The 13,991-nt window shown below is 42.0% G+C and overlaps 1 protein-coding gene across 1 annotated transcript in view; it reads right to left on the bottom strand.

Moving 5' to 3' along the window:
• Window positions 1-13,991, bottom strand: part of LOC134658214 (prolow-density lipoprotein receptor-related protein 1-like) — a 197,808-nt gene that overhangs the window by 33,199 nt on the left and 150,618 nt on the right. The window contains 10 exon segments of the mRNA XM_063513823.1: window positions 2,768-2,903; window positions 3,461-3,539; window positions 5,062-5,212; window positions 6,497-6,602; window positions 7,271-7,332; window positions 8,412-8,487; window positions 10,287-10,379; window positions 11,443-11,531; window positions 12,527-12,595; window positions 13,232-13,444. Of these exon segments, the coding sequence (XP_063369893.1) occupies window positions 2,768-2,903; window positions 3,461-3,539; window positions 5,062-5,212; window positions 6,497-6,602; window positions 7,271-7,332; window positions 8,412-8,487; window positions 10,287-10,379; window positions 11,443-11,531; window positions 12,527-12,595; window positions 13,232-13,444 (1,074 nt within the window).

Genomic DNA, 13,991 nt, shown 5'->3' with positions numbered 1-13,991 from the left:
GAAAAAAAAGCTTATTTTAATTTTTATGTTAACAATAATATCAAGACGCCTATTAAAATGTGGCAGCATTTAAAACGCTCTTCAGCGTTAGGTAGCGAAAATGTTATGATAATACCTGACCATCTGAACAATCCCGATGACATTAATGATTACTTTTTGGATGTGCCAGGTAATGGTCACCTTGATCTAAACACTTATAGTTATTTCATTAAGAACAGGTTTGGAGACAATACTTTTGATATTCTAAAATGTTCCGAGGATCAAATTTTAAAAATAATTACTAGTATTAAAACGAATGCCTGCGGTAGTGATTCAATTACTATTCAGATGATTCGTATGACCCTGCCGCTCACGCTGCCAATAATTACGGCTATAATAAATATGTCAATTTCTGAAAAGGTATTTCCGGAGGCATGGAAGCTCGCCAGAGTTAAATGTCTGCCCAAAAGTACTTCTGTAGAATCTCACAAAGACTTACGACCAATAAGCATCCTGCCGGTCATGTCAAAGGTTCTTGAGAGAGCGGTTTGCATGCAGCTGACTAACTACGTGGAACAAAATAATATGCTACCGAGCGTACAGTCCGGGTTCCGTAGCGGCCACAGTACGGCCACCGCGTTAGCCCAAGTTACGGATAACATAATATCAGCTACTGACGATGGCAAATGCACTATATTAGTATTACTTGATTTTTCACGAGCATTTGACTGCATCAGTAAGGAATTGTTAATAGCAAAAATGGCTTACTACGGATTGTCAGTATCAGCACGGAAATGGTTTATGTCGTATTTGACAGATCGTAAGCAGTATGTTCTTACAGAGGATGGTCAGGGACAGGAGATACGGTCGACTGTAAAACTAGTCAAAAGAGGCACACCACAGGGCTCGATTCTCAGTCCGTTGCTTTTTATTCTGTTTACTGCTGACCTTGGCAAACTACTCAAGCATTGTAGTGTTCATTTGTATGCCGACGATACGCAGGTATATTTTTCATTTGACCCAAAAGACACAAAATGTGCTATAGAGCAAATAAATGAGGATCTGGATGCAATATACAAATGGGCGTATAACAATAACCTAGTTTTAAACCCCTCAAAAACTAAGTACCTTATATTTGGATCTAAGTTACAGCGGAGTCGGATAATTAATTCTGATCCTAGATTAGTGATTAATGGTAAAAGGATTGAGAGAGTGGATACAGCCAAAAACTTGGGATTGATTATAGATAGTGACATGCGCTACATTGATCATATCAATACAAAAATAAGAAACGCATTTTACAGGCTAAAAATTTTGTATGGTATTTGAAATTACCTAACGGACGAGGTGAGGCTGGTTCTGGTTGAGGCGCTAGTGTTGTCACAGTTTAATTATTGCGATATCGTTTATGGACCACGTCTGCTGGCTAAAACCGCGCATGCAATTCAAAGAGTCCAAAATGCTTGTACTAGGTTTTGTTTCTCGGTGCCAAAGCGAGCCTATATCACACCGTTTCTTAACGAGAGGAAAATTCTAAAGATGGCAGCACGTAGAACCTTGCATATGTCTAGTATGGTTAAAAATGTAGTTTCTAGTCAAAAACCAGAATATCTTTATAATAAGTTTCAATGGATGAAAGACATTCACGGTCGAAATACTCGCAGTAAGTTTCTAAATAAAATGTGTGCTCCGAAACATAGAACAGCTGGTTATCGTGGCAGTTTCAAATACTCTGCGTCTAAGATCTGGAACGACCTACCACCGCCATTACGAGCTAAAATGTCCCTTCCAACTTTTAAACGCAAACTGAGCCTACTTTTATTAAATCACCAAATTTCGACAGAGGATATAATTACTTAAAATGGTGTTGTGCTATACTTATATAGGGCACTTTCTTTTCCTATTGTTTATAATTTTGTTTTTTTTTTTTTGTTTATTATTATTATTTATAAGTATTCTCTCATACAAAAAAGTACTTATTATGTTTACTTACCTATTTAGTAATAAACTTAAGCACTTATAAATTTAACCAGTAGTTAATGTCAAGCTAATTCGTAATTTAACACATTGTAATATTCATTTGTAGTAAAAATAGTCCTGCAAAACGATTTTTAACATACTTCTAATAATAATGTCGGTTTTTTTGTTTTTCTAACTGTTAAAAAAGTACTTATTTCTGATAAATTGCAAACTGTAAAATTAAGATAAGACTTATCCAATAACAAGACTTAAACTATTATTACCTACTTTAAATAGAGATCTTTGTAGTGGTTTTTTGTTTAGAATATTTTTTTTTTAACCCGCATAAATGTCAATGTGGTTCAGTGAAGGGGACGGACTGAAAATCAGCGCTGCGCAGGCAATTTGTAATGAAATGACTGACGCAGCGTATGCTGAGCCCGTTCCTTTTGCCGCACAATTATTCTTATTTTTTCAATCCTTATGTTTTGTAACCTGTATGCTTTTTGTGTTGCAATAAATGGTTTCTTATTCTTATTCTTATTCTTATTCTTATTCTTATTCTTATTGTTGATATTAGTTTGCCAAAAACTAGAGAGGCCTACACCAATGTCACAGAATAAATAATAGTAATAAGTACAGAAGATTCACTCTAAAAACAAAACGCGTTTATTACGACAGATATGACCGCTAGGTGGCGCAAGCGCGAGCAGGCGTCCGTTCCGTAGCGGTGCGCGGCAACCGCTATGGCTAGACACCGAAATTGGTGTGGGCCGCATGTACTTGATCGCGGAGTGAGCCACGCCTGGCAATGTATGTATGTATGTACCTGGTGGCGTTATGTATAAGGATATCGTCCGGCTCGGCGTTCTTCCGCCGCATGAGCGTGACGCGCCGCCGGCCGTCCGGAGCACACACGTAGACCGCACCGAAACCGCCACGCGAATACCCCTCGTCATCTCCACCTTATTAAAAAAAAAGAAAAAAAAACATTTAAAAAACATTTTTCTGTGCTCGATTGAGAATTATTATCAAGTCAAATAAACGCTTTATCTATATGTATATCTATCTATTATTTAACAAAAAAAGAACTCTTTTTGGTTTTCCTCACATTTAACCTATTGTAGTAAAGTATATCGTCACCTTGTATAATAAAAACAATAACAAAAAAAACTCGAAATGGCGCCCTAACTTTTTTTTATGACGCCTCCCGTCCCTCCCTGAAAAGATCCTATTGTCCCTATTGATAAGCTCAGTTCAAAAGATTTATACTATACCCATAGTAGTTAGGAGCTAGGTCGATCTGTGAAGATTGTTCCCAAATAATTATTGTTTTATTTTATTTAGTATCCACGATGTGAAGATATAGACGGTCAACTAGCTAGACCTTGTCAGTAGAAAAAGGCGCGAAATTCAAATTTTCTTTAAGACGATATCCCTTCGCGCCTACATTTTTCAAATTTGCCGCCTTTTTCTACTGACAAGATCTGCTCGACCAGCTTTAAATACCCTGCCGGTTTACCTTTAGTAACGGCCGTGTAGTACAGACGCCCGGACACCCAGTCGAAGGTCACACCCCGTATTATAGCCGTGTCTTGAACCTGGAAATATTCAATTACGTTTTAATGTGCAACAGACAAGCTCTATTTTAGCTGTACCGTATACCAATTTTGTCTAAATATCAGCCCAAAATGATGGAAATAAACCAACGATTTGCCGCTGGTTTGAAAGGACGTGTTGCGGCAAAATCTTAATTAATTATATACTTAATTTTATTCCGTTCCATTGTTTATCTAACCTTGTGTAATTTCGCGAATAAGTGTATTTTTTTCTTTTGATTTGGTTACCTACGATACAGGCAAGGCCTAGTGTAGGATCCAGCTCTGTACGATAATGTGGAATATGTTGTGTAAATAAATAATCTTTAATCTTTCCTCTGGGCTCAAAATGACGGAATTAGCCACATTGCAGACCTTGGTGGACAACAATTCTACCCGACAAATCTTGTCGCATTGCGTATGTTCTGTCCCTCACGGGCACACGCGTATAGCATATAATTCATTTTCAGTTTTAATCAGTGTCGATAGATGGTAGTAAATTTACTGTGACTTCAAAATTTACTATGACAGTACCCGTCTATCTGTACTATCTATTCTCTTTATCTACACACGTCATTAGTGCTCTATAATGCGTTCAGAAACCGTAGGAAATGCTTTATTACAACCAATTTTACTATGAGAACTTTCTTATCTGTGGTAGTAGGAAAATTTGTACTTTAATGTACATAACGTTATAGATTTTTATAAGGTTATGAGTTTAAATTTGGAACAGCAGTCAAAACTCAAGTGGGTCTCTATTCTAGTATCCATAGATATTAAAACAGTTATCGATACGAAACGTCAATTTAGTATGTTTTTTTTAATATAAACCGCACGATATTTGATCTCGAGTGACATGAGAATAGGGACTTCATTCTTTTGTCTAGGAATTAAAAAAAACTAGGGATGTGTGGCATGCGTGAAAAAGTTTTCATTCACCGCCATTTGACGTACAGTTTATCTTTTAGTTAGTTTTAAATATGTGTTTAGACAAAGTAGTGTATGTAACTGTACATAATTAGGCATTAAAACACTCGTGTGATCCTTTTAAGAGACTCACTAACGTTCGTTTCTTAAACCCACACTCGTATTTTAATGCCTCTCATTATGTAGCAGTCACATAAACTACTATTGCTCTGACGGGCGGATGCAGAACAGTGGTCGTTTCCGCTTGTAGCGCAATGATTTATAACTCAAGATAGGTTATAGGCGTTCCAAAATTGAAGCGCTTAACTTGTGACAAATTGGACAAGTTGCCTTTAGACGCGGCTGGACAAGCGAGAAATGTGCACGTGCTAACGAGCTCCCGCACACCGAAAGAGAAAGAGACGACCTTATGTTTAACAACGAGTGTGACAAAGATGGATGGAATGAGAAAATTGATCAAAAATAACAGATTTCTTCGTCGGCACTGAAATAAATATGGAAGTATTTTTTGTGCTCCTCAAGTATGATTATAACCTATCTATGGTTATATAATATCATTGTTGTAGCGTACAGTTGTATTGTATAGCATTGTACTCACTATGACTTTAACTGGCGGGCGCACGACGGTGGTGGTGTCAGCTTGAAGCGCGTGTGTGGCGTCCATGGTTGACAGTCTTCCTGAAGTGTCCGACCACCATACCAGCCAGGAGTTACCAACAAGGGCAGTAGTGATTGATGTTATTTCGACACTGGAACAAACATGGATTTTAACCACAGAATAAGTAATAGGACTAGCGTACAGAAAAAACTTCCTACAAAACCGAAGTTTGACAGCGATTCAGTGACGAATCATGCTGTCTGTTTCTAATGTATGGCTCTATCCCTTTCAGCTATTTAGCAGCAATGCTGAGCCGAACGGAGCCGAGTTCGCCCGAAAGGAACAGTTTCGCCCCCTTGTTTTAACACAAAGTCTGTGTAAATGTTTAATCCTTTGAAAGTTTTAAGTCATAAACAAAAATGTCACTCACACGCCAAGGTCACGGGCGCAAGCGAGCTAATGTGAACCTTACTTGAAAGTGTGAAGGTTACTTTGACAGTGTACGCCTTAACAATGTTTTCACGGCGCTGTGGTCACGACTAGATAAGACGCCTTTTTGTTATTGGCGTTCAGAAGGTTAAAATATATAGGTAATCGCTTTTTCATTGAGAATAATCACTACATAGTATAAAACAAAGTCGCTTCCCTGTCTGTCTGTCTGTCTGTATGCTTAGATCTTTAAAACTACGCAACGGATATTGATGCGGTTTTTTTTAATAGATAGAGTGATTCAAGAGGAAGGTTTATGTATAATTTGTTAACCCGTGCGAAGCCGGCGCGGGTCGCTAGTAGGGAATATTACGCGAAACTCTGCGTAGGTGGCGCCACTTCCACAATCCGTCACAATCTAAGGGTCTACCGCAAACGAGAGAGTCGATATTTTGTTATCTAACCTCTATATCACTCTTGCATATTCGAGCGATAAAGAGGCAGATAGCTGTGTTTCGATTTCACGTTTCCCAGTACGCCCTTTGTAAACAACCCTTTTATGATCGAATTTAAACTGTTGTGAGACATGCTAACATTGAATAATTTTACGGTTTAGACACACTTGTTTTAAGTCACTCGCGCGACATGTTTCGGAGAGCCTAGGTCTCCTTTCTCAAGCACTAACAGTGCGAGCAGCGTTCACGACGGCCGTGTATCGCGTACTGCGGCACGCCGCGTCGCACGCTGCGCGCGCGCCGGGAAAACCCGAGTGACTTAAAACAAGTGAGTCTAAACCGTAAAATTATTCAACCCTTTTATGTATCAATGTCATATTTTATTGTCTGTGAAAACTTGTCAAAAACAGTTTATAAGGCACAGTATGTATAAATAAGTAACTCTATGGTTTACGAAATGCGCTAGTGCTGCACTCTGGCGGCAAAACATTGCAGTAATGCCCCCTATTACAGTACATAACCTGTGTCTGTATTAAGAAAATTAAGTATACCTTTCGTCACCCGCTATATACAGCACCCGCGAGTCCTTCTCTCTCTTCGTGAGCTCCCAAGCGCGGAGCGACCCGTTGACAGCTACTATAGCTTGCGCCTTCTCACCTAAAACGAAACAACGAATGTGAAAAAAAAACAATATAAACGAGAAAATAAATGAAACAAAACAAAACTTTTTCGCAAAAAATTTTTTTTTGTACAAGCTTTTATCGCTGACTGTACTTTTCTTTCCGCAGACAACTAATACTCATCGAGACAATTCTAAAAGCCCCAAACACAAATAGGTTACTTTGTTTTATCACAGAGTGCCTATGGCCACCTCCTGTCTCCATCATCAGATCAGCTCCATGGTACCATAATATTGCATTGCTACCCGACTTACATATGTACCTATGCAAATTTCAGCTTCATTGGAAGTCGGGAAGTGGGTCTAATTTAACTTGCAAGATTTGACCTGTACAAACATACATACATTGCAAGTTAAATAAAAGCTTGTAAAAACAGATGTCATGTCATATACAAAAGAAAAAGTTATGAAAGCCAAAATTGCACTCAAGAAATGTCAACCGATACCGCCGTGATTCAGGTAGCCTAGTGGTTATGGCGCCTGCCGCAAATGCCGAAATCGATCCCTACCCAGGGCATTGGAGCATTTGGCAATGCAAGTTCATGAAATAATCGAATGTCTTCTTAAAATAACAGTGGATCATATGTATAACTACCAATTCTACCACAGGTACATATATATAGGTAGGTATAGGTTAGGTGCTTACCAATCGCTTCGCAAGTCCAAGTGTTATCCGGCAGTTGTCTATGTTTGTAGCCTTCCAAGCATCTATAACAAAATATAATGTGAAAAACCGGCCAAGTGCTAGTCGGACTCGCGCACGGAGGGTTCCGCACCATCAACAAAAAATAGAGCAAAACAAGCAAAAAAACGGTCACCCATCCAATTACTGACCCCGCCCGACGTTGCTTAACTTGGGTAAAAAATCACGTTTGTTGTATGGGAGCCCCACTTAAATCTTTATTTTATTCTGTTTTTAGTATTTGTTGTTATAGCGGCAACAGAAATGCATCATTTGTGAAGATTTCAACTGTCTAGCTATCACGGTTCGTGAGATACAGCCCGGTGACAGACGGATGGACGGACGGACGGACAGCGGAGTCTTAGTAATAGGGTCCTGTTTTTACCCTTTGGGTACGGAACCCTAAAAATGATATTGACACATTGCCGGCTGTGGTGTAGGTACAGAATCAATAATCGTACTAGGTACAGAAGATTCACTCTCTAACAAAACGCGTCTATTACGACAGATATGACCGCTAGGTGGCGCAAGCGCGAGCAGGAGTCCATTCCATAGCGGTGCGCGTAGGGTTGCCAGATCGAAAGGCGCTATTATCGGGAAGAAATATAAATTTTTCGGGATTTTGGGCCTTAAGTCGGGAAAAAAACCATTCCAATTAAATTAATTGTATTAAAAACAACGATATTTTACATTATTGGCACTACGTCAGCTGCTCTGCCCAATCTCGCCACGCGCGCCCCCCGCGCTCGCGCTCTTGCTCGCTCGACGACAGTTCGGAACTTGAAATTATTGTTTTATAACGTGAAGCAGTTTTTCGGGACAATTTTCACTTTGTCGGGATCGGGAACACATGCTAAAAATCGGGAGAATCCCGACCATCTGGCAACCCTAGGTGCGCGGCAACTACTCTGGCTAGACACCAAAATTTGTGTGGGCCACATGTACTTGTAGCGACGCAACTAAATCGCGGAGTGAGCCACGCCTGACGGTTTAGCATGAGTTGCGTTCTCGCGCGCGACTACATACATCAAGCGCGACTTCAAGTATGGACTCGCGCGAGAGAACGCAACTTATGCTAGACCGCCGGGTGTAAGTAGGTACTTACTTGCAAGTGTGGTTGTGTGCGTGCTTCGGTATGCACACCTGCGAACACGAGCGCCACGTACAAGGGCCCTCTTCGCCTGCGTACATAAAATAATCTGTTATTGCTTATTATGTCGAAAATAGAGACGAATAATTACGCGAGGTAATGTATGGCGTACAGTATACATAATATCTGGGCGACGGAGCTTTGCTCGGTAAACATATAAAAACTCATAAATGAGCGTTTTCCCAGAGATAAGACATAGCTAGATCGATTTTTTGCCCCCGAAAACCCCCATATACCAAATTTTATCGAAATCGTCAGAGCAGTTTCCGAGATCCCCGAAATATATATATAAATAAATAAACAAGATAGATAGATAGATATATATGATATGCTGTTTTAAAGGTATTAGATTAGACAGACATGTATACTTTACTTTCAATCACGAGTCTTTCACGTCTTCAATGACGCACAAGACATCAAAAATTACCTAAAACAAATAAGTGTTATGGACAACACCGTTATTATACTTGTTTGAATCAAACTCTAGTACAAGTTACGTCGCCACTTCGTTCGCTAGTTTACGGCAGTGACAGCGACATCTAGTGATCAATTGAGTAAACTTCTTAAGATCGCACTAGGTATAGTCATATAGTGCATAAATGTTTTCCATCGTATTCTTATTGCCCACACTGTGGTAAGGAGGAGACTAGTTTACATTTACTAGCAGAATGTACTATGTACGCGGCACCGCGATATAATACATTCGGTAAAGACACACCGAAAGAACACGAACTAATAGCTACTTTGATACTGCACGATGTTGTATGGGAACCTTGCACTTTGTGACTATGCGCTGAAACTTGGCACAGTTGATTCTTAGCTGGTCTTGAGTTGATAGAGACCGGGAGACATCGAGAGCCAACGCCCATCCGGCGGCCGGACACCGGATATTCGGCCAGTGTCCAGGCCGGATATCCGTATCCGATATCCGGCCAAACTACTATCCGTTGCATCTCTAGTTATTTGTCTTTAATATTGGAAATGCATCAAAGGCAAATTGTGATACGTTATGACATGATAAAACTCGTTACGTTACGATCCTAGAAATGTGTCCGCGCGAACGTTCACTACGAAACAGGTCGAAACCTGCACGACGCGCACCTGCAAAACTCAAAATATAGGTATAGTACCGCCGGCCGAATATCCGGCGGCCGGATACCGGATATTCGGCCAGTGTCCAGGCCGGATATCCGGTATCCGGCCAAACTACTATCCGTTGCATCTCTAGAATGAACGCAACACGCGATCGACAGCCCGCCTGCTTCCGGCCGGGCGTCCCTACACTACATCTACCCACTAGGCCTGGCCCCTATTTCACCAAGGTGACAGGTGCGAGAATTGTCGACATCACTGTTACTGACGTTACAGGCCTCCATAAACTACGGGAACAGTTTACCATCGCACGGGCGGTGTGCTTGTTTGCCACCAACATATTCATTAAAACAAAACTCCATTATATCGCCAATAAATAAGTACTTATTTTGCGAAGCTAATGACAATTGTCACAAGAAACACGACAATTGTCACGAAATTCCGACACAGAACTCATTCTCTGTGAAGAATTACTGAAAGTTCTATTAAATCGTGTGACAATTGTCATCATCATCATCATAAACTTCGAAAGAGAAATACCTGTTTTATGCCGATATAATAAAGTTTTTTGAAATAATACAATGATGGTGGCAAACAGGAATACGGCCCGCCCAATGGTAAGCGGTAACCGTAGCCCATGGATGCCTGTGACGTCAGCTACAGTGACATTTGTCGAATTGTCGCACCTGTCGCCATGGTGAAATAGGGGCCAGGTGGTATAACGTGTGTGATACGCACCAGTGTCGCAGTCCGCGCCTGCGGGCACGCAGCGGCCGTCGCCGCACATGCGCTCGTCCGGGTCGCACACAGACTCCGATGAACGTCTGCTGCCTGTAAACCAATACATATTATACGTATAAATAAACATATGGGGCATTAACCTATGAAAAGGGACCTTATTGTTGGTGGCGCTTACGCCGCACAGCGTCGCGCGGCATTTTATTTATAGCTGGTCAAGCAGATCTTGTCAGTAGAAAAAGGCGGCAAATTTAAAAAATGTAGGCGCAAAGGGATATCGTACCAAAAGAAAATTTGAATTTCGCGCCTTTATTACTATCTTTTTTATTACTCATTCCTTTGTAAAAAAAACCGGCCAAGTGCGAGTCGGACTCGCGTTCCAAGGGTTCCGTACATTACACAATTTTTAACAATGTATTTTTTATGTGAAAAGCGAGTGAAATGTCTATTAAAAACCCGGGTCGGATCAAACACTAAGTAATTAAGTCCGACTCACGCTTGACTGCACATTTGTAATAGGTTTTCCTGTCATCTATAGGTCAACGACTATTTTGTGTATTTTTTTCAAAATTTTAGACCCAGTAGTTTCAGAGATAAAGGGGGGAAATTGTCATTTTCTGCCTATTTTCTTGAATAAATAAACTATTTATTATCTTTAAATTATAAAAAAAAAATATATTTGAAATTCTTACAATGAGTTCTTTCATTTGATATGTAACACGATATAGTTTAAGAACCTTATTTTTTAATTTGCTGATTTACCCCCCAAAAGTGGCCTTCATATTTAAAATTCATTTGTTTACGTTACATGTCCGTCTTTCCTTACTTCCATGTGTGCCAAATTTCAGCTTAATTGATCCAGTAGTTTCGGAGAAAATAGGCTGTGACAGACGGACGGACAGACAGACGCACGAGTGATCCTAAAGTCTATTTTTTTATTCCGTAGACTGAAATGACATTTCATAGTATGAACATCATGTGTCATCTCATACTATGAAATGTCATTTCAGTCTACGGAATAAAAAAATAGACTTTATAAGGGTTCCGTTTTTTCCTTTTGAGGTACGGAACCCTAAAAGCCAAATAAAATTTGTAACCCCGTATAATGACTTCCAGTGTTATACCGGTGGAACGTCACAAATGGTGTGATACGTACACATGATGGGGTTCTCGTCTGAGCCGTCGGGACAGTCGCCGTAGCCGTCGCAGAGCAGGGCGGACGGCAGGCACGAGTCGTTGCCGCATCTGAGGATCGTATACAAGTAGATTAATCATATACTTCTCAAACATACTCCAAAATTTATGCGTTAATGTCACGAAATGAAGACATGAAGTTGCTCATTTATGGCTCCTTACATTACTTCTTGTCCTAGGCCAAGAAGTAATGTAGGGAGTTTAGTATGAAACGTACATTATTGTACGCTGCTCTAACTTTTTAAATTTGCTCACTAAGATTAAACTGACAAAGGAAATATTACATACAGCCAACGACCACTCTCTCTGTAAGCATACTTGCGACATTTTTTTATGTTGTATCATTTGTTGAGTCAATCGGTCCTCGCTAGAAATACGGGCGGCCGGTTGCTCTTTGTCGGATAGAAGTTATATGTGACGTGTCAAAAAAAAATTGTTTGAGAAAAGCACTATACAATCCTTGGCCGGAACAGGGATTGCAAGACTCGCTTTATCCGGCCTCGTCCGACTCGTCGGACTCGGCCGTCTACCGCAATCTCGTCCTGCAATCCCCTCTTCGTTTCCCCCCGCCATATTTTACCGTCTTCCGTCACAACCCCACACAGCGCGCATCGCCATGGCGCACTATAGTGCTGCCATCTAGTTGTGCGGTTTTATAGCTATAGGGTTTTGTTAACCTGAACATGGGCGCACTATAGTGCTGCCATCTAATTCCGCATGGTATTCATTAGTACCATGAATCTAGTATTTTAACTGGATCTGGCATGAGGGGTGGGGGAAAATGACCGAACGGGATAATCTTATGTATCTTTCAGTAGGGGTAGCAGCGAAAGTGCTATTATTGTTTGTCTTTGTCACAGTCTCACATTTTTTTTATTCCCCACCATAAATTAGTATAGGTAATGGTGGGCAAGAAACAAATTCGACTAATCATAGTGTCACATTGCCTATGTTTTGTCCCTCACGGACGCGCACGTATATTACATTTATTAGAGTCCTACCATCTATGAGTACTACATCTATCACAGCTATAGGGTTTTGTCTACCTGAACATGCGCGGCTGGCAGGCGTGTCGCTCGCACCCCTCCTCGACTCCCCCTGCCATAAAGTCCCTTCTCCCGTCGCACTATAGTGCTGTCATCTAGTTCCGCATGGTATTCACTAGGGTTTAGTACTACATATATCACAGCTATATGGTTTGTCTACCTGAACATGGGCGGTTGGCAGGCGTGTCGCTCGCACCCCTCCTCTCCCCCCGCTACATAGTCCCTTCTCCCATTGCACTATAGTGCTGCCATCTAGTTGTGCGGTAGTCACAGCTATAGGGTTTTGTCTACCTGAACATTGGCGGCTGGCAGGCGTGTCGCTCGCACCCCTCTCCCCCCGCTACACAGTCCCTTCTCCCATTGCACTATAGTGCTGCCATCTAGTTGTGCGGTAGTCACAGCTATAGGGTTTTGTCTACCTGAACATTGGCGGCTGGCAGGCGTGTCGCTCGCACCCCTCTCCCCCCGCTACACAGTCCCTTCTCCCATTGCACTATAGTGCTGCCATCTAGTTGTGCGGTAGTCACAGCTATAGGGTTTTGTCTACCTGAACATTGGCGGCTGGCAGGCGTGTCGCTCGCACCCCTCCTCTCCCCCCGCTACACAGTCCCTTCTCCCGTCGCACCATAGTGCTGCCATCTAGTTCCGCATGGTATTCACTAGGGTTTAGTACTACATATATCACAGCTATAGGGTTTTGTCTACCTGAACATGGGTGGTTGGCAGGCGTGTCGCTCGCAGCCCTGTTCGTCTCCCCCCGCCACGCAGTCTTGGCGGCCGTCGCAGCGCCAGGCGGCGGGCGCGCAGCGTGCGCCGGCGCAGGCCAGGCGCGCGCCGCACGCGGGCGCGGCCGGCGCCGCGCACGCCGCCTCGTCCGACCCGTCCGCGCAGTCCACCGACCCGTCGCACCACCACTCGCTGGAATCGGAAAAAACGTTTTGAGGTTAGACGGGCTAAGCGCCACTTGCACCATCCCATTAACCCGGGGTTAACGTGTTGAGCCGTTAACCCGGTGTCAAATTGTACCGGTAACCATAGTAGTTAAACTCAAGGTTTAACCGAAACGGAGGTCTTGATGGATTTGTCACCCTCTTTTCACTCTCTCCTCTCATCTACTCGAAGGTTAACGGAAGAAATCCCTCAAAGGGATAAGTTTGCCTTTGTACTTCTTACTAATTTTGTTACTTTTTAATATGTCTTTTTGTACAATAAAACGTTTACTCCTACTTAACAGGTTAATCCCGGATTAACAGCGCTCAAATACCCGTCCGCACAAGCGTCTGCATATTCTGTTGCTACACTTGTAAACTAGATGGCGTTGTACATACCGTAGCACACAATCCTTGTGTCTGCCACACGGCCTAGCTCTAGCAGCACATAAAGGCGCGCAGCCAGTCTCATCAGAACCGTCGGCACACTCCGCCGCCCCGGAGCAACATTGGGCAACACGGTGTTGCTACACTTG

The sequence above is a fragment of the Cydia amplana genome, chromosome 21 (assembly GCF_948474715.1).
Source record: "Cydia amplana chromosome 21, ilCydAmpl1.1, whole genome shotgun sequence".
Lineage (NCBI taxonomy): Eukaryota > Metazoa > Arthropoda > Insecta > Lepidoptera > Tortricidae > Cydia > Cydia amplana.
The sequence above is the reverse complement of the archived record's forward strand: the minus strand, read 5'-3'. Positions and strand labels throughout refer to the sequence as shown.